This window comes from Erpetoichthys calabaricus, chromosome 1 (assembly GCF_900747795.2).
Source record: "Erpetoichthys calabaricus chromosome 1, fErpCal1.3, whole genome shotgun sequence".
Taxonomy (NCBI): domain Eukaryota; kingdom Metazoa; phylum Chordata; class Cladistia; order Polypteriformes; family Polypteridae; genus Erpetoichthys; species Erpetoichthys calabaricus.
In genome coordinates, this window is record NC_041394.2 from 339,505,276 (window position 1) to 339,527,400 (window position 22,125).

Sequence of the window (22,125 nt, forward strand, 5' to 3'; positions counted from 1 at the left end):
ACGCCTTCTCTTCGCATTGTCCAGTACATGAGAGCAAAGGTAATCATTCACTGAGTAAGACAGGAGATTAAATTCATTTAGAAAGAACCCCAAAACCGAGAGGCAGCAGGTAAGTGCTCGGGGTGCCACTTTATGAATGTATGAGTTTTCATTCGTTCCACTCAGTAGCAACTTGAATCAGGCACGAACAGCACGTTTATGTTTATCAACACAACCCGTTACTGTCCTCGTGTGTTGTTACTATTTATTAGTGTGTCCCGCTCACTTCACACGTTCAAGTCCCATTTCTGTTTCACATCGCCGCCTCTTTCCGGTGTAATCAGTCGTGTCCTTCCTTAAGTACGGCGAGTCCAAAAACGACGCGACTTAATTTCTTGTCCTCTTTCCAATTTATTAGTTGGCGTGTCCACTTCAAAGACAATTGCGAAGTCGGTGTCTTGGACACTTGAAAGGGCAGCGGGGAGTCAGTCGGGGTTTGCGGGTCTCTTTAGTAAAAGAGAAAAACGAACTGGAGCGACTGGAGTTCGTGATCGTGGAGAAGAGTGAGAGTGGATACAAATGTTACAGTGAGGGAAAATTGTCATGCTGGCATAACATTATACCTTCGTAAACTTGCCTGTGGAACTATAAATTGAGTGTTAATAAGTAGCTAAGGTCATCATCCGTATGTATTTGTGTTCACGACTGCACTTTCTCAGACCTGCATAATCCAATGTAGAGAGCATTACATACTTTGCTTTAATGAACAAGTTAGATTTTTTATGTCTTTTAAACAATATCAAATATGACAAAATCCAATATTTTAGCGTTAAGGTACAAACCAGTAATACCTATTATGTGTATTAAACAAATTCATTGAGATTTGTGGTTAGTGGTACTGCCTCACAGCTCCATCATACTGAATTTGAACCTCAGCCTGTTTACAGTTCGACTGGCTCTTCTAACTTGGCTTGCTTATGGACGTGGACTGAAGTGACCAGTGACCCTGTGATGGCCTTTAGTTGGTTTCTGTCCTGTTCAGGTGCTCTGGTTTTCTCGCCATATCCCAGTGACATCTGTTGGTGTTTGTTTTGTCCAAGGCCATGGTGGTGAAGTGGAGGCTAAGTTGCATACGTTATCAGATACATGCAGTTTTATCGTGCTGAGCCCAACTAGGTTGTGTGTGGGACTAGGAACTCTTAGGTGAACACCACTGCCTGGCATACTCTTTTTTGGCAAGGCCCTGTTTGATATAATTAGGATATTTGTAAGGGACAATGATGGGTAGTTCTTTTCCTAGTCACTCCCATTAAGGTTACCCATGGCACATTGGTTAGTCAAGATCACAATTCTGAGGACAATGGAGCTCTAGGAGGGATGGGGTACACAAGCTTCACAATGGCACAGCCACAGTATTGCGTGGATATAGTATTTAATAGGAGTTTATTACTGTGTTAAATATAAAATTATTAAAAATTTTGCATGTCTGTTTGCAACATTTACAGGTGAAACTGATAGACTTGAAACTTGGTTCGAGTTGTTCAAGAGGCTGACATTTTCTAACCCTTCTTATTTCAGTCTAGGGTCATGTCAGTGGGGATTGTGGTGCTTGAGCCCATCCCAACCAGCATAGGGCACAAGGCAGGAACAAACCCTGGAGAGGGCACCAGTGTTGAACACATATATACCCCAACCACAAACTAGAGGCAGTTTAGCGTCACCATCCATCCATTTTCCAACCCACTGAATCTGAACACAGGGTCACGGGGGGGGTCTGCTGGATCCAATCCCAGCCAACACAGGCGCAAGGCAGGAACCAATCCTGGGCAGGGTGCCAACCCACTGCAGGACACACACACCAAGCACACACTAGGGCCAATTTAGAATCGCCAATACACCTAACCTGCATGTCTTTGGACTGTGGGAGGAAACCCACGCAGACACGAGGAGAACATGCAAACTCCACATAGGGAGGACCTGGGAAGCAAACCCAGGTCGCCTTACTGCGAGGCAGCAGTGCTACCACTGTGCCACCATGCTGCCCTTAGCATTACCAATTCACCTCAATTGAATGACTTTGTTAGTAAACTGGAACACCCGGAGGAAACTCACACTGACAAGGCCAGAACATGCAAACTTAAAGCAGGGAGGACTGATGATGCGAACCCTGGTCTCTTCTCTGTTAGGGAGCAGCACTTTTGTTTGAGATTTTTTTTTTCAAGTAAAGTATGCAAACATTTATTAAGGCTTGTACCAGGTAGCTGCTCTCATCTTTGACTTGGCACCTTTTTCCAGACAGTTTTATTTGTAAACCTCCTGCTGGTGCCTAAAGCTTCTTTTATACAGAACATGACCGTCCATGAGTATTTAAAACGTGAGGCCAAAACTCTTGTTATAGGTTAGACAGGAACTGAATTTTGGAGGTAGGTGTAGATTATGCTAATTAATTACAAGTACACAATGGCGCTGGCTTACTGCGTATTTTACTACACTTGTTCACTGAGATGGCATAGTTCTGTTTGGATTAGAGTGGACAGTATTAAACATACAGTTGTTCTTATGATTATGAAGTCCCTTAAGGCAGGACTCCAACACCCTTAATGCTTGTACTGAACAGCTCACTTAATGCACGCTGTTGTCATTTCACTAAAGCACATATCTGAGTCCTCACGGGATGCATCAGGCTCCATTACAGGGGGCACCAATATAGTCATAGGCGAGTGTAACAGAGCTTATCATGTTCAGTGTTATACTTGGGATTTTAATATGTGTACATTTTTTTTTTATTATTTCCCCCAAATGTTTGTGTTCTTTTTGTCCAATGTGTATTTAACATTGACAGGAACCATTATTGGGAAAGCAAGTGTTTTTAGGCTCCTGCCCAGGGCGCAAGTATATGGACGCATTTCCTGTCTTAAGTAAGCACAGATTTAATTTACTAGAGATAGGATGGGCTTTGCAGAGCTCCCATAAAATTTTTGTTTAAAATACATTTTTAAAAATGTGAAGTTTTTTTTTGTAATGTTTTTTCCTTTCTTTTAGAGGAAAGTTGGAAATAGGAGCATCCCTCAGAAACCATGCCAGAGCCTCAGTTAAATTATTTTTCTTTTTACTCCCAGCCCGATGCCAGGGAAATAAAACTTCAGAAATTCAAGGCTGCTGATGCACTGTCTTTTGCTATTTTTCTTAACTGAAAGTTATTACTGACACATTTCCAGTATTCAATGTTAAAACAGGTAATAATACAAAGTTAAACACTCAATACTGAGCAGTCCAGAAATGCATGGGCAGAACATTCAAATTCCATACAGTTGATGATGGAACGGCAGCTATATAAGTTAGAATATCTGTACTAAACATCCATTATCCAACCCGCTATATCCTAACTACAGGGTCATGGGGGGTCTGCTGGAGCCAATCCCAGCCAACACAGGGTGCAAGGCAGGAAACAAACCCCAGGCAGGGCGCCAGCCCACCACAGGGCACACACACACACCAAGCACACACTAGGGACAATTTAGGATCGCCAATGCACCTAACCTGCATGTCTTTGGACGGTGGGAGAAAACCGGAGCACCCGGAGGAAACCCACGCAGACACGGGGAGAACCCAGGAAGCAAACCCAGGTCTCCTAACTGCGAGGCAGCAGCACTACCACTGTGCCACCGTTCCAAACATTAACATGATCAAAACTAATTGTATCCCTTGTGGCCAGGTGCAGTAATGACTGCTCTACTAAATGAAACAAATTTGGGGCACCAACTGGGTCATTCCTTTCTTTGACATGACTGTCCTGCAGAGCAGGGCTGAAACTTACACCAAAGTAGTTTGGCAGGTTAGCCACAAACCAGGTCACTTCTGTAGCAGAGTTCTGTCCAGCAGGTAGCTTTTGCCAGAAGCTCAAGCTTTTATGGAGGCTGAACGGAAGAGGTAGAGTCAGTGGCCCTCACTGGGTGTTTTCTCGACACTGTTAGCGATCGCGCCCCTTCCTGTCCCAGCAGGTTATTACATTATCTCGACAGCGCCTGCAAGGAGATCCTCTGATGCGCATGCGGGACAACCTATTTGTTTTGTTAAATTCTTGTCACTTGATTGCAAGATACGTGTTCATTTGACCTCACCCTCAGAATCTGTCACTAGAGGAGCAAAGGACACTCGTGTTCAATTGCCCCGCCATTTTGTTTTAAGTTTCAGTCAACTGAAGAGGCAGTGACTTCCTGTAAGAATGCTTCCCAAGGGTTATTTGTTTTCTTTTACCAGCATGTTATGAGCGTTCACATTGACTTCAGTGCAGCAGGCCTTAGGGCAGAAAGTGCTCGAAATCTGCTGCGTGCAGAGTTTTCTAAACCACTTCCTGCTAAAACGGACAGTGTCAATGACAACAACGGCAAATACATTTTCAATTGGTGTAGGGAGAGTTCTGGTTGAGCACTAAAACACAAGAGAAATGCTTAGGTGTGAATGGACACTTACACCAAGGGTAATACACCTGCATGAGGCCTCACTGCGACTGTGACTGTCCTCTTTTCTTTTAGTAAAGTCGGACGTTTTTTCTTTATTTTTGTAGTTCTTCTCTGGAGGTTGGGTGGTGGTGGTGTTCTGTTATAATATTTATTGAGCTTCTGTATAAAGGTAGATTTTCCCCTTAGGACAAATAAATATCTGTCTGCCTAAAGTCTTAAATAACTAGTGCTTTAAATGCTTTAGTTTATGCAGAAATCCTTAGTGGACTATTGTGTACGTAACTAAGAGTGTTTTAATTGACTGGATTTTCTCCCTTATTTTTCCTCCCATTGAAGATAACGGAATGTCAGCTTCATCTGTTTGAAAATTTGTTTCCGGTTGTTTTCTGAACCCTTCCTTGATTGTGCTTGTGTGTTTCCTTCTGTCCAACGACATGTAAGTTAGGTGGCCTGCAACTGCTAAACTGTCCCTAGTCCAGGTGGTGTTCCTGCCTTCCACCCAATGATCACTGGGAAAGGCTACAGCTGCCCTGAAACATTGCCCTGGATAAGCAGGCAAAGAAAATGGATGTTTTCTGGAATAAATTATATTGAGCTTTAGTTTGTTTCCACTAAGTTGTCATAGAAATTCAATTAATGTATCTCTATTATATAAAAAAAATCCTGGGATGAGATGTGACTTTTTCAGACTGACACTGTCACGTACCGCAAGACAAGACTTTGTGCCAAGAGATTTAACCACACCCGGGGCTGAAAATAAAAGACAAAGAGTAGATGACAAAGTAGAACGTCGTAAAGAATTCAAAAACATTGGCGTGACACACATGCAGAGCAGATTAAAGGTAATGGAAGTACGAAAATTCAAGAGTCTCAAAAAAATGATAGTAAAGATCGCATTAGCGCAAACAAACGGAAATTATTACTCGGTGAAATAACGGAACAGCAAAAAGAGATCAAAAAAATTGTTCGGATTTAAACTTTGTCTTGTAGATTGTCTAATTCATGTTTCCATCAGGGAAAAGTAGTGTTTCTTCCCAATGAAGAGGCGTATCCACGGGAATTAAAAGATTTGTTATTTGGTGAAAGTGAAATCCACATACGTGAGCGGCAGAGACATGAAGTTGCTGGCTCATAGTGCAGACCAAGGGGTTAGTGAGCGAAGCCCCCCTAGTTTTAAGTTAAAATAATGCATTAAGCAAATCTGGTGGCCTACCATACAGCACTTTTAAAACACTAAAAGCTTACGTCCCTGAAATGGCAGTGCAAAAAATGATTGTCATAGAAGCTCAAAGTCAGGTCAATGAGCTTTTCTGCAGAAAGGAAATTCACAGTTCAACAGAATAAAACACTTTAAAATTGGAACAAGGGGTTTTATAAAGACTGTGACTCCAGTCAAACATTGTGATTGTCTCGGGGTAAATGGGTGACTAGGCGACAATTTTGTGATTGGTTTTAATCAGTTGCCAAATACCAAGGGCTATGACTAAATTTCAATCAAAAATCAAAATGAACCATCATGGATAACACCTAAACTAGAAAACTTCATTCTCTCTGCTCATTTTTTCTTCATGTCACAAGCCGTGCATTCCAGCAAGTTAAGTTCTCCTTCATCTGACCCTGTGTAACATGCATCTGTTTCTTAACCCAATCATAAGGCCTTACTTACAAAAAACATTCCTCCAAATAACTCCTAACGCAATTCTGGGACTCCAACCACACTGTTTGTTCAATCCAAGTAGTGAGTACTGCTGACCTACAATCATGCAAGATGGTGTTCCTTTCTTCTATTCTGTTTATTGGAAAGGAAGGTGAGAAGGCAAACTTGCAGTTTTCTGTAGTCGGTGTGGTGTGTCGGTTAGAACACAGCAACTGATCCAACCATTGCAGGAACATTGCTTTAATGTTGAAATGCCAGAAATACGTATGAGGTAGAGCAAGTGTACAGGTAGGTGAGTGTGTGGTTATTTGGTCAACAAACGTACAAACTTAAACTTTCTCTAGCGTCTCCAGTAGTTCTGGCTTTCACGTGGTATATCTCACAAACTCTCATACTCACTGCACACTCTGCTGCTTTCACGTGACTGCGCCTCAGCACCTTTTTTTACACTGTTAGTTGTTCCTCCCTAAATTTGTTTCACTCCTGATTCAATATTAAGATTGACGAGTTACTGTCAATTTTCTATGAACTGTCTGAGTTGATGTAAACTTTAACTGAGAGGGTGTTGTGAAATGAAAATCAAATGTCTTTAGATCTGAAGGATGCAGTTTTGATGTAATTAAATTCTATTCCTTCCACAGACAGAAAGAGAACGAACTGCTTTTTACTGTAACGTCTAGATGGACGTGAAAGAGAAGATATGTGAGGGTAACGCAAATTTAACGGAGGAAAGAACTCTAAATATTAAGGAGGAGGACTGTGATTGGGAGTTTGTCCACCCTAAACAGGAGAGTCTGAGCATTAAGGAGGAGGATTGTGAACTGGGGTCAGTGAGTATTAAACAAGAGGCTGAAGAAAAGTGTGTCAGCATTGTGGTGCACAAACTTGGAAGTGTGCAGAGTGTTAAGGAAGGTGACCTTCATTATGAACATCAGGATGGAGCAGTGACTGAGTTTGCCCCTTCATCTCCCGAATCTTCTGTCAATGTAAAGTCTGAATCATTACAGCCTGACACAAAGAGGATTGAGGAAGCTTCATCTCCTAGAACTCTGGAAGGTCAACCACCACCAAAGAAGAAGTCTAAAAAAAGTAAGTGAAAAGTAAAAGTTGGTGTCATTTTTAGGATTGGGGGTTTATGAGCCTCAAAGGGCAGTCTTGTACTTGGAAACATAGTGAAGTTGCTGTGATTTCTTGTGGTTTTTAATGTAGTTTGGAAGTTCCTCTATGGCGTTATAAGGTTTAGCAACTTACTGTTGTTGCATTATAGTTGTAAAATTATGCAAACGCTCTAAGCCTGTCCTCAGTAAAAAAAAGAAAAGTGCTATACAAAAGTACATTTGCAACAAAAGGTTGTAAACTCTTTGGAATTCCCAGGATTTATGCATAAATTCCTCTTAACAATGTGTTGGATCTTCAGTCAACCCTTTTGGCCTTGACATCTTATTACTAGTACATAAATAGGTAGCCATTTTTGTAAAGCACAGGTATGTTTGCAGCCATTGGAACCGGGAGTGCTACTATTAGTGCAGACTGGAGAGACTGGCATACAGTCCGCGAAACACGGAAGTGAAAATGGACGCTTCTGGACTGTGCGCACCACATAGTAAGTAGCTTCACTTTCAATTTTATTTCCTCAGGAAGACTAAAGTATTTGTCAGCTATTGTATAATAAATCCATAAATTATCCAACCAGCTATATCCTAACTACAGGTTCACGGGGGTCTGCTGGAGCCAATCCCAGCCAACACTGGGCACAAGGCAGGAAACAAATCCTGAGCAGGGCGCCAGCCCACTGCAGCTATTGTATAATAATAGTGATATTTTTTTGTTTTTTTAATTTTTGAGCTTCCTAAACACCCCAAAGGTAGAATTCCTCACAAAATAATTTGTGCCTGAAGAAGGGGCCTGAATTGCCTTGAAAGCTTGAATATTGTAATCTTTTTAGTTAGCCAATAAAAGGTGTCATTTTGCTGGACTTCTCACTACTCCCATAAAAACAGAAAATCCAGGGCTGAAAGGGTTAAATTCCAAAATCAGGAACTTAACAGGGACACAGTAGACTTAAACTAATAACACACAAACAGTTAGATGACTTCTCAGGCCTGAACACATTGTTGAAACTTTCATAATCCAGTCTGTGACCTCCCGTCTTTAGTAACTGGTTGACCCGTCTTTAGCTTAAATCAGGGGTCGCCAAGTCCAGTCCTGGGGCCTCATGTATAAACTTTGCGTATGCACAGAAATGTTGCATACTCACGTTTCCACGCTCAAATCGCGATGTATAAAACCTAAACTTGGCGTAAAGCCACGCACATTTCCACGGTACCTCATACCCTGGCGTACACAATTTCTCCGCTCGATTTTGCAGACTGGCGGCACCCAGCGTCAAAGCAATGCTACTGTTCCTGTGTGGTCACCCTTTCTTTCTTAGACCCACATTCCTGACGCGGCTTTATAAATACACTGAAACTAACTGCATATTGTTTATTAGTGTAATGCATCTGATTGTAATTAACTTGCAGCAATATAATGGTCCAGGGAATAGCCATAGAATTCCATAACTGCTTTAGCGTTGTTACTGTGAATGTATCTTCTTCTTCTTTCAGCTGCTCCCGTTAAGGGTTGCCACAACAGTTCATCTTTTTCCATATTACTCTCACTGCACCACTCGGAGTATTTATATCACTGTATCTGAGTGGGAAATCACAGCAGCAGCTAATTGGAATTATCGGTATACAGCATGAAGCAGATGCTGCCTCAGCCACGGCAAAACGTTTCAGAGCCTTTCCTGTACGGACTTTGCGGTTTAGAAAAAGTTTCATCCCAAGAACTATAAACGCACTCAATCAGTCCATCAAGTGCTCCTTGTAGAACTGTTTATACTTATAAGTACAATTATCTCACTGTAAACTTGCAGTACAGTTATAATATTGCACAACCTGCGCCACTTTATAAAGCGCGTATTTACATATGATGACGATATCATTTTTAAGATGAAATGCAGCAAAATAAGTTGATTATACAGATAAAACTTTAACTTCATTTAAATAATCTGTATTGTTAATAATTAAACATGTGAGGACACGGTGCCGCAGTGCTAGCTAGTTCACAGATTGTTCCTGCATTGCGTTGTATTCTTGCTGGTGCTGACGCGAAACTGGAAGGATAGATGGATAGAATAATTAAACATCTACTACGAAGATATTTCAATGTTCCTTAAGAGTTTTGAAGAATCGGCATTCTAAGCTTACAGATGGCTTCACGTCTATTACAGAGCTGATTGTGTGGCGATTGGGTATTTGTAGAAAGAAAAAGAGTGAGCCCGTTTAAGAAGTAGGTAGTGATTCACACACAGAGCACATAGAAGATCAAATACAGAACAAAGCATTTAACATGCTACTTTAGTTACAATGGAATTTGAGAAACTAGTAAACGATTTTAAGATAAAGTTTATGATGTTCTACTTTAATGGCAAAATAAACTACATGATTAAAGTGGAAATTTCGAGATTAAAGTTGACATTTCGTGCTTTTTTTCCCCACTGTGTGCCTATTTTTTGTCTGTACCCTAATAAGCTTTCATATGACACTCAGACGGTGGGCTACGACTCGCCTTTTCACAGCGACTTTGATATGTGACTTTTTTTATTTCGGGCACTGTGCGACTTTGTGAACTTGAGCTTTCGAGTTTCTCCGACACTCTATGTCACTCGATCAGCTTCCTTTTGTTGATTATACCACTGTTTAAACTAACAGTACGTTTTTCCTTTGCCTCCACTTGATATTCGCTGAAATTCTTATATTTTCCCCCGTGCTTTTCCCATTGTCTTTTCACAGAACGCTATTTATATTGATTTGCATATTCAAAGAGGCGTAATTCTGGGAGGAGTTGGGGCCGGACAGAAGGCGCATGCACGTGTGTTACTTTTCACGCTGATCGGGATTTATGTAGCGGAAGAACGTGGAAGTTTGCGTACGTACAGATTCCTGCATCTGGATTTTTCTGTGCATACGCACATTCCCGCTTTTGTGCTTACGCCATGTTATAGTGTGAGTTCTACGCACGGCGTTATACATGAGGCCCCTGGAGAACCACCGTGGCTGTAGGTTTTCATTTTAACCCTTTTTTTAAAATGATTTCTCTGTTTGTGCTGCTAATTAGCTTCTTGTGAATTCATTTTAATTGAGTTGCTTTTTTAAGATTTCTTCATTGTTCCTCTGAATTGCTTCATTTCTTTCCTTAAGTGGCACCCAAACAGAAATGAAATGTGAAGTGAGGGAGCCAACAAAAGACCAGCTAAGTCAGGGCCTCAAACTCCCAACCAATTTCACTCCAACCAGCTGCTTAATGAGGTGCAGATTCTTGTTGTTAATTAAACCCATTCTTTAATTTTGTGGTTTGTTGCTGCTCATGTGGTGCATTAGCAGACATTTCTGAAATTGTTGATTTTCTCTTTTCTAAGACCACTGGTCAAATGTTTTGAGGACCTGAGCAGATCAACATTCCTGAGACCTTCATCGTTCTTTATTTTTAGATATTGTATGATGGACACCAGTTGTTTTAGCTCATTTTGTATCTCATTATTGTTTGGCTGCTAATTAAGGAAAAAAACAATTAAGGGGTCTGAGTCTTCAAAACAAATCAATTAAAATTAGTTCAAAAGAAGTTAATTAGCCACACAAAAAGGTCACTCATTAAGAAAAGAGTTAGAATGAAAACCCGCAGCCACGGTGGTCCTCCAGGACTGGAGTTGGGGACCCCTGTGTTAAATGACATTTCCTGTAACTGCTGCTCAGCCTTGAAAGTTTACCCCATTCCTTCTTTCCAAACTTTTTCAGTTCCTTGATATCTCTGGGATTCCTTAAATGATCGTCTGTGCTCAGGTCAGGCCATGGCCTCGAGCTCTGGATTCTGATTGGCCATTCCAGAATACCAGTTTCCTTCTGCTTAAGCCGTTTTCTTGTTGATTTCTTCCTTTGTTTCAATGAATTATCTTGTTTTATCATCCAACTTCTTTTAACCTTGTGGAAGTAACCTCCGAGGAAGACAGGAATAGTTAAATCAATCGGCTTTTTATTCAGTCATAGATTAGTACGTGGATTCATGCATTGCAAGGCAGAAGAGCACAGTTTTCTGTTTTTTCTCAGGTTTATATTTTTTCCTCCCCTTACTTATCAATAAGCTTAATATCGTTTATCTAAGCATTACATCTTATATTGTGCAAATTGGCGAACCGTTTGTTTTGTGTATGTAGCAGAAGAGGTCCTAAAGAAGTAAAGGTCTTCTTTCCTGTTCTTAACAGATGCGTTCCTAAAGAGGAAGTTGTCCTCGGTCAGCTTACTACACCCTGTCTTATGACAGACGCCTGTATGAATAACCTGCCATTAGAGCAAAACGGCTTTGCCAGCTTTTAACCCTTAGTAGCTTGCAAGCAGTTAATTTTTCTTTCACAGCCTCCTTATAGCGTTGCATTTTATTCCAAAAAAAAAAAATGTAAAAACCGTTGCATTTTTTTTTTTTTTGGCATGAAAAATTTCATTTTTGTTAAATCTCAAAAGTATAATAATGATACAAATAATAATAGTAATGATAAATAAAAATAATATGAAATTAACAATAATAAGAGTAATGATAATACTACTAATGATGCCAAAACAGTATATATTGTGGAAGATTGTGGGTTCGCTTCCTGGTTCCTCCCTGTGTGGATAGCGCTTTGAGTATTGAGAAAAGCGCTATATAAATGTAATGAATTATTTTATTATTATTATATTATCTCAAAATGAGTGCTTTGTGGTAAATCTTAAAGCGCAGTTAAAGACACAGTGCAACTCACAGTCGGGACATTAATAGCGTGTTTCTTATTGGGTTTTCTTTTCAGATCTATCAGTTTTTGAACAGCACACTGCACAGAGTAAGATTTCATTTTCTTTTTCTGTTGGAGGTATATAATCAATAAAATGTCATCTACTAATAAGACACTCTGGATTGATCTGCGATGTGCCGGGTCGACCGTGTCTGTTTAGTGGTAGTGTGGCCGGAGGATGTGCAGCAGTGATTTGTTCTACAAGCTGGCATGTAAACTTTGCATGAGATTCAGTTTCGCCAGCTTCTTGTTTTTATAAGACTAATGCATTCCAAATGCACTGTTCCACCAGATGATGAAATATCTTTTTGTAGTATTTCTTTTGTTGCCTCCACATAATTAGATAGAAAGTCCATTCTTGATCCTCACGATCTCCGCCGCCCATTGTGGTATTTTAGTCGAGCACAGCACAAGGCCTTGTATCCTGCTTGTCGCCTTTGCCTGTACATTGACTGCAGCCCCATTATGTACGGTTCTAAGACGACAAACATCTTTCTTGTCTTTTCATTTCAGCGTTTGCACTTTATCCTTTTTCCAAGCTACTAGCGCACCTCACTGAAATTTAGCTCGGCTATAGTCTTCAGGCCTTCCATGACGCCCTGCTCCATGTGCGTCAGTCTTTCACTAGAGCTATTTGACATCTGGCTGCAAGAAATATAAACATTGTCCATAGTCTCACACTAACCTGATCCAGCAAAGCATCTATCAAAGTCAGCACTGATAACGTAGCAAAGCTGTACTGATTGTATTTCAGATCAAACGTTGTTCCTTTCCCTGTGTACAGAACAAAATTACAAATGTATCCCGTTTTACATTCACAAAGCTTGTAAAGCTTTATGCCAAATTTTGCACTTTTTGACTCGATGTACTGTATCCATGACAGTCTGCCCTTATAAGCCACGAGACTTTCATCAATGCCGACCTCGCAGTCTGGAATGTGAATGCTCTGAAATTTTACTACAATCGCCTGGTATATCCCCCATATTTTCTTCATTTTGGGGGCTGGATGGGTATTCTCATCAAAGTCTTCATTGTTGGTAAAGTGCAGATATTTCATAATTAGTGAAAACCTACCCTCAGACGGAACTTCTCCAATGAACGGCAGCACTGGTAGCACTTTTACAGCCCGAGTGATTGTCACTTCTAATGCTTACAAAAGACGCATCTGTACACTTGCCCGTATGACACTCGGGACTAACACTTTTAGCGCAGTTTTCGCAGCCTGATATTCTCCTATCAGATTTTGTTTTGTTTTAATGATAATTTTTTAAATTTTTCTCATGTTGATAGCAACCTGTCCAAGACCTGAAAATGAAAGGTAGTCCTATCCAATGATGCTAACCACACTTTGAAGTATTGGCATTGGTGTGCAGTGCTGTTTTTACCTATAAATCATCGGGAAATGGCAACACCAACATGTTGAAAAAGAGGTGAAAGACTGTCAAAAGACTCTCGCACCAGGCAGGATCTTCATTAGTTTAACCTAAATATAGACCCCACCCCAGGCAGCCTGACCCCAAACTCCGCAGGCAGTCTTTGGCCTGCACAGGCTCAGAACATGATGCTGGCTTGGGTCTGTATTGAAGGAGTGACACTTCATAGGAGTGACATAACAAAGGAGTTACATTTTATTGGACCACACACAATTGAAAGTACGCTTGCCAAAAAAATCGTTGTCACCTCACCTACCACTTGGATGGTTGGTTGGATGGTTGTCACTCCTTTGAAATTTATATCTGAGGTTTTACTCTTTTGTTATGTCACTCCTATAACATGTCACTCCTTTGAATAGGACCGGCTGGCTTAGATATTCACAATAAAGCTGTCGTCAAACATCGATAAACCTCTGAAGAACATCCTCCCCAGCCTCCAATATAAAGGCCCCACCTCTTAGGGTTCCACAGAGGTATTTACATAATTTTAAAAATGCTGGATAATTAATAAGCAACACAATATAAGCAAGAATCACGAAATTACATAAATTATAAACAGGGAAATAATGGACAACATAAAAAGTCAACTAATGTTTGAAAAATAACAAAAGCACTACATAAGAAAAGAATCAACCTGAGCAAAACCGTAACACAAACACGGTGTTTCACATTCTTTTCTCATTTGTCCCATGAACATTGTCTTTGATGAGCAGCCAAATGGTCTTTTACAAATTTCAGATGTGCAGCGTTGTTTCGTTTAGAAAGCATTGATGTCCTTGGTGGTGGTCTTCCAAATACCATTTGTGCATTTTCCTTCCAGTGGATAGTTAAGACAAACGTTTAAGAGATTTCTGCAGGTCACCTTCACCCTTGCTGTGATCTTTGCAGGATGTCCACTCCGGTACTAAATTTTCTTGACTTGTTGACAGTTTGTCTTCCTATGTCCTTTCAAAATGTTTTTGTCAGATTTTCCAATTTTAAGCATTTCTCCCTTTCTTCTAAGGTGCTCTCGACAACCTTTAAGGAGTATCTTGTTGAGTTATTTAGCCATTAGCTAAACCAACAAACTTGATGGATTGATGAATGGTCTCTTCTCCTTTGTCAAATTTTTTGTTCTATATGTTCATGAACTGATCGTTTATTAAGAAGAAATCACTTTGTGGGCAACACCCACTTTTTCTGTGCATTTTTATTGGGCGAGGTGCCTCAAGGCCACACCTTCAGTTTAATGTCATTGGTTGCACACCTGGCAAGAGTGGACCGTCAATGTTTAAATGACATGTTCAGCATTGTGTTTTATGATTTTAAATCGATTGTGTTATTGTAGCATTGCTAAAGGTCAGACCACATTATCAGGAAAAATTTCTGCCGAGATCCAGGGAATTCCAAAGGGATCACAGTGTAATGGACTAAAAAACCCAACTAAGATTCTCACTGCCTTTGATGGTGATTTATTTATTTTTTCGGTGGAGATCACAGGAACTCACCCAGCCTTGGGCCGACTCACACACACACACACACAATCCCTCACAGAGATAAAACAGCAACCAGTAATAAAAGAGAAATAGAAGACCGTATTAAACAATAATACACGAAATATAACTAGACACACTACAATGATCCTACCCCAGTATCCAGTGATGCACATCCATCCATCCATCCATTTTCCAGCCCGCTGAATCCGAACACAGGGTCACGGGGGTCTGCTGGAGCCAATCCCAGCCAACACAGGGCACAAGGCAGGAACCAATCCCGGGCCCCATAAAGGCTTGGGCCAGCCCTGTGCATGATCAGGCCATAACACTGCCTCCACTGGGTTTCACAGAAGATGTGGTATTGATCGAATCCTGAGCTATTTCTTCTCTTCTCCATACTCCTCTCTTTCCAACATTGTGGTATATATTGATCTTAGTTTCCTTTATCCAAAGAAAACTGTTCCAAAACTGGAAAGGCTTTTAAAAAAATGTTTTCTGGCAAAGTCTAATCTGTCCTTCCTATGCTTGAGGATTATCAGTGGTTTCAACCTTGTGGTAAACCCTCTGTCTTTACTTTCATGATGTCTTCCCTTGATTGTAGACTTTGGCAATGATAGATCTTACCTCCAAGAGAGCGTTCTTGGTTTGGCTAAATGTTGTGAATTTTTTGTCCACAAGGGGAAGGGCACACTTGTCTTCCATGGTTCACCAGTCATTCTGTTTACGAATTTACCAAATGGTTGATCTGTCCACTTCTGGTGTTTCTGCTCTCCCTCTCTGATGGGTTTGTTTTGTTTAAACCCTTTGAATTAATTATTTCTGTTTAAACCCTTTGAATTAATGCAGACAGCCTACACTTTGATCATGTAATCATTTCTTCATGTTAACTCTATTGTGGTGGAGTTTAGACTGCAGGTGTCAGAGTTAAAGATGCTAAGATTTGCACTGGGTGTGACGAGGATGGATAGGATTTGAAATGAGTACATTAGAGGGTCAGCTCAAGTAGGACGGTTGGGAGACAAAGTCAGAGAGGCGAGATTGCGTTGGTTTGGACATGTGCAGAGGAGAGATGCTAGGTATATTGGGAGAAGGATGCTAAGGATAGAGCTACCAGGCAAGAGGAAAAAAGGAAGGCCTATGAGAAGGTTTATGGATGTGGTGAGAGAGGACATGCAGGTGATGGAGATGTAGAGGAGAGGAAAATATGGAAGAAGATGATATGCTGTGGCAACCCCTAACGGGAGCAGCCGAAAGAAGTAGTAGTAGTAGTAGTGGTAGTAGTGGTGGTGTTTAGAGTGAAAATTATGAAAATTATGTCACTGTCCAATTACCTATGGACCGAACTGTAATTTTGAATAATATTTTCAGTATAATGACAAAATACTGATCATTAATCTTGTCAGTTGTGCCTCTCGCATGTCATTTATTCATTAGAACAACCTAGATAAGAACAGGCCGTTCAGCCCAACAAAGCTTGCCAGTCATATCCACTTAATTCTTCTAAAATAACCTCAAGTTTTGCTTTAAAAGTCCCTAAAGTTCTACTGTTTACTACACTAATGTGTCACTTATTCTGCGTGTCTGTGGTTCTCTGTGCAAAGAAAAGCTTCCTAATGTTTGTGCCTAATTTACCCTTAACATGTTTCCAACTTTGTCCACATGTTCTTGATGAACTCATTTTAAAATAAGTCTCGTTCCACTGGACTATTTCCCTTCATTATTTTAAACCCTTCAATCAGGTCACCTCTTAATCTTCTTTTGCTTAAACTGTAAAAGCTCAGCTCTTTTAATCTTTCTTCATAATTCACCCCCTGTAGCCCTGAATCAGCCTAGTCGCTTTTCTCTGGACCTTTTCTAGTGCTGCTATGGTCTTTTTGTAGCCTGGAGACCCAAACTGCACACAGGACTCCAGATGAGGCCTCACCAGTGTGTTATAAAGCCTGAGCAGAACCTCCTGTGACTTGTACTCCACACATCAAGGCGCTATATAACCTGATATTCTTTTAGCCTTCTTAATGGCTTCTGAAAACTGTCTGCCTGTTGATAGCTTAGAGTTCACACTACGACTCCTAAATCCTTCTCGTAAGGTGGACTTTATAGTTTCAGACCTCCCATTGTGTATTTAAACCTAACATTTCTACTTCCTATGTGTAATAGTTTATATTTGCTGACCTTAAGTTTCATCTGCACAAATCTGCCCAAGCCTGTATGTTATCCAAGTCTTTCTGTAATGATATAAAGGATTCCAAATTATCTGCTAATCTTGGTATCATCAGCAAACTTAACCAGCTTGTTATTTATACTCCTGTCCAAATCATGTATATATATTAAAATAGCAGCGGCCCTAGCACTGACTCCTGCTGGTCACCACTCTTAACATCGGTCAGTTCTGTTGACGTTCCTCACACCATCATCCTCTGCTTCCTGTGCCTGAGCCAGTTCTGCTCCCATCGACAAATATCATCCTGAACTCCCACTTCTTTCAGTTTACTATTTAAACATCTTGGCTCCTGTGATGATGCTATGTGGTTAGTAGTTATAATACAGAAAGTAAAATTAACAACTTGAGTGTATTTCAATTTGCATCTTATGTTTTATGATTGCTTATTCTAATCAAAGTTTGTTCACGAAGTTCACCATAATATATTTCATGTTTTGACTTGATGTAAAATGAAGGAAATGGATTAAAAAATAAGCTTTTGTTTTTTTTTGTTTTTTTTTTAAATATTATACAGGAATCAAATGTCACTGCTGTTCTGAATGTGGTAAACAATTCTCTGACAAAAGTAAACTTCAAATCCACAAAAGAACTCACACAGGAGAGAAACCATATTGTTGTTCTGAATGTGGAAAACAGTTTTCACAAAGAAGCAATCTTCAGAGCCACAAAAGAATTCATAGAGAGAAGCCATTTTGCTGTTCAGAATGTGGCAAACAATTCTGTTACAAGAGTAGTCTTCAGACCCACAAAAAAATCCACACAGGAGAGAAGCAATATTGTTGCCCTGAATGTGGCAAACAATTCTTTCTTAAGAGTGGCCTTCAGAGCCACAAAAGCATTCACACAGGAGAGAAGCCTTATTGTTGTAAAGAATGTGGCAAACACTTTTCAAAAAGAAGCCATCTTCAGAACCATCAAAGACTTCACACAGGAGAGAAGCCGTATTGCTGCTTTGAATGTGGTAAACGATTTTCTCACAGTACTACTCTTCAAGTACACATTAAAACTCACACGGGAGAGAAGCCGTTTTGCTGTTCTGAATGTGGCAAACAGTTTTCACAAAGAAACCATCTTCAGAGCCACAAAAGAATTCACACAGGAGAAAAGCCATATAGTTGTTCTGAATGTGGCAAGCAATTCTCTGACAGGAGTAGTCTTCGAAGCCACCAAAGAATTCGAACTGGAGGAAAGCCTGTTTGCTGTTCTGAATGTGGGAAACAATTCTGTCACAGGAGGACTTTTCAGATACACAGCAGAATTCACACAGGAGAGAAACCATATTGTGCTGAATGTGGCAAACAATTCTCTGACAGGAGTAGCTTGTGGAGGCACACGAGAACTCACACTGAAGGGAAGTCATACTTATGTTCCGAATGCGGCAGACTATTTTCTCGTATAAGCAGTCTTAAGAAACACTCTGCAGTTCACAATGGAGAAAGAGGAAGCGTCGAAGGAGTAAATTGTTAGGTGAAGAAGGAAGAAATGGAATCCTCCCAGTGGCTCAATTCTTGAGAAGTATCTTCATGTGTTGATCTTGATTGTGTAAGAACCATAGCCAGTCTTATCAAGGTGAATCTACTCTTATAGTATGAAAATAAACTAAACTCACCCCCCTACATAAAAATGTGCCCACTAGGTGCCTCAGCTCTCAGGTACAGTAGGTGGTGGTCTTCAGATAAAGCGAAGATGCCCTCCAATGTGGTCACAGTCCAGGTGGACGATATCGATGTCCCCAGCACAATGGAACCGTCGACAAAAAATGCTGACTGAATTCATCCATTACCTTGGCAACAGAAACTATTCACTGTTTTATTAATATTCAAATGATGAATCATTCTGACCCTACAGTGCTGATGACTTCAACCAAGGGGACATATTTGTGGGCACAGCAAGCTGGATCTGCTCCATTTAAATGTCAATACCTTTCAATGTAAACCTGAGATACAACAGGGTAGGTCTGACCATCTTACGGCCACCTGCAAGACTGTTATTAACTTATTTATTAACTTTATTTATTAAGAACTTCTGGCTTGAATAATAAGTTATGTTGGTTTTTTTTTGGTGGTGGGATTATTTTAATATAATATTTATATTTTTCAATTTTCCCCTTTGCGGTAAATACATTTCTATTTGTTCTATCCCTTTCAACTTGTTTAACGGTTTCTGGGTTATTCCAATTTAAAAACAGTTGAAAGTTTAGCTCACTCCATGCTCTCATCGTTCTCCATGAGCTGTAATCATCCAAAAATAAAACGGACTCACTGTGAAATTCACATTTTTCTTGTTCCTCATAAAGTTTGTTCGACTTCTCATCCATATATCATATGATTAGCGGTACTACTTGGGAAGATTAATATGTCAAATAAACTAAAACAGTCCATCATACAAAAGTCTCTGGCAATTGGTGCATTTGCTAAACTATACGGCTTCACTTTATACTCATTATGACTGTCAGATGTTTTAAAGGCTACTTTCCATTCTGTGCCATGTTGTATTCTGATTAAATGATAGGTGCTTTGTAAATGTGACTTGGTAGAAAAACAGTAGACCTTTCACTTGATTCAAGCTTGTAAAAATGAATAGTGATCAATTTTTAACCCTAGCCTGGGATGCCTGGAAGGACCAAGAGAGGGACAATACCTCCCCTGGGCCACGAGTGGGGAGCTTCCCTGGTCTGCATCGGGGCCACAGGATCAGAGCTTAGAAGCTCAACCCTGTTGGGGCCCATGGCCACCGCCAGGGTGCACCCAGAGGATTGTGGAGCCCTGGATTGCAGGATTCCAGGCACACCCAGGGTGCTTCCAGGTGCTCATGCTGCACCTCCGCCACACCAGGAAATGCCGCCAGAAGATCCTCGCAAAGCACCTGGAGCACATCCGGGGCATTATAAAAGGGGCTGCCTCACTCCATTAGTCGAGCCAGAGTTGGGAGGAAGGGGTACGGAGCTTGTGTGAGTTTAGCTGGTTTGAGCATTGTGTGGTGCTGTACAATGTTGAAGAATATAATTAAATGTGTGAGTTTTGGACATTTGGTGTCTGCCTGTCTGTATATGGGGTCTGAAATATCACAATATGTTATAATTTTTTTACACCATGTGCTATCTGTGCCAAAATAAATTAGAACTCTTACTAGCCAGTAAACAGCCTGCTAAAGACCCCTCTGTCATGTTTGATTGTTAGTGTTATTGCAGGCTCATGATGGTGTCAGGTAAACATTATTTATTATACGTTTTTCTAGATGTTGTGAGATTTTGCATATAAGTTGATAAATATTTTGTATGTCTTTATTTGTAACTTAGGCAAAGCAACGTAATATTAGTGTTACAGTGAACCCTCGTTTATAACGGTTAATCCGTTCCAGACTCTACCGTGATAAATGAATTTTCGCGAAGTAGGATTCTTTATTTATAAATTGAACTAGGGGGCTCCGCCCCCTGCTCGCTTCGCTCGCCAACCCCTGGTGTTGGGAATGACAAAGAGTGAGATGTATGAATGAGATATAGAATAGTGTGAAGGTGTAGATGATGCAAATAGAAAGCAAACAATAAAGTGTGTGGCACAGTGTAAAGGGTTATTGGAAAATTTCTTTGTACACGCCGTTTAAGTGTAAAAGGTAATTCCAGGTCAGAACTTGTAAGGTCAATGAAGATGGTTATTGTTGTGATCAGAGTCAACTTTGTCAGAGCTTAGAAAGAGTTGTGTCTCTCCAGGAAGTAATGCAATGACTTGGGTATTTATGTTATCTACATTAATATTGTTTGGACATAATAGCGCGTTGTGTTAAAAGGGGCATTTGGTCTAATGAGATTGCTGTTCCAAATCTGTCTGTAACTAAGTCGGCGCAGATAAAGGCTTGAGGAATTGTAATAATATGTGGCTGAAGTCCATCTGTATTGGTGAATATACCATCTCCCAGTTGTAATAACCAATTGTTATGATCTGGATCTGGACATCGTATCTTTTTTACTAACTGTATCTTTTGAAAGCAATGTCAATTGTCTGCGTTTTTTAAGGTGCACTGAACAATAGCTGAGCGCATGGAATGTGGAACAATAGCTAAGCACTGTCTAAAATCTCCTCGTAATAAAAGTACCTTTCCTCCAAAGGGAAGATTATTATTCATAAACGTTTGTAGAAGTTTATGAATGGTGTTGAGTAAGTGAGTGGATGCCATTGTACATTCATCAATAATTAACAGTTTTGCAAGACTGATGTCATGTGCAGTGCCACCGTTAATGTTCATAGTGGATACTGATTTGTAGGATCTAATGCAGTTGATAAAGATTTCACTTTCAGGTACATCGTTAGTTAGAAGCTTCTGTAGATATACAGGATATGAATGTAAAGGAGGCAGTCTAATTTGACCGTTTTGATAACAACGTGTAAATTCATTACTTGTATTGCCAGTTGTTTCTTCAGGGAAGTTAAGTGAATGACAATGATTGCAAATGACATTCATTAATCCCAATGAATTTTCCTCAATACTGGACTCATTATTGAACGCGTTGTCAGCTAAGTGGCGCAAGTGTTTAGCAGGTGTCTGCAGACGGTTCCTTTAGAAATGGGACTTTGGGTGTCACTTCTTATTGATGTTAGTGTGTTTGTGGGTCTGAATCGTTGTTGTTGTGAACGTTTCGTGTGCCATGTCTGTAGTCTGTCCCGTTTCGTCTGTAATGGGCTTGGTGTGGTGGTCACGGCTTCTTTTTTTGGTGTGGTAGGAGCTTGTTGAATCCTCCTCTTTGTGTGTGTCCCGTTTCGTGTGCAATGGGATTCGTGCGGCGCTGTGTGCTTTGCCGGCGTCTGGGGGGGATGTTGCTTGGAGGGAGTGGTGGGATTGGTGGGGCGCGAGCGTCTTCTTTCTTTTTGTGTGCCAGGGGCTTGTTGAATCCTCCTCTTTGTGTGTGTCCCATCCGTTGCTTGTGGGGGGGGGGGTTGCGGGTTCTTTTTGTTTCGTGTGCAATGGCTTTCGTGCAGCGCTGTGTGCGTCGCCTGCGTTTGACTCCTTTTTTCTGTGCTCACTCCTTTTTCCTGT

At 40.6% G+C, this 22,125-nt stretch overlaps 1 protein-coding gene across 1 annotated transcript; it reads left to right on the forward strand.

The window, feature by feature from the left end:
* The first annotated feature begins 16 nt into the window (after positions 1–16).
* On the forward strand, positions 17–18,698 carry LOC114667452 (oocyte zinc finger protein XlCOF20-like). Its single transcript, XM_028822763.2, has 3 exons — positions 17–109; positions 6,741–7,188; positions 17,609–18,698. Exons 2-3 carry the CDS (start codon positions 6,780–6,782, stop codon positions 18,559–18,561), a joined length of 1,362 nt encoding a protein of 453 aa, XP_028678596.1. The 5' UTR covers positions 17–109; positions 6,741–6,779; the 3' UTR covers positions 18,562–18,698.
* Positions 18,699–22,125: the final 3,427 nt, after the last annotated feature.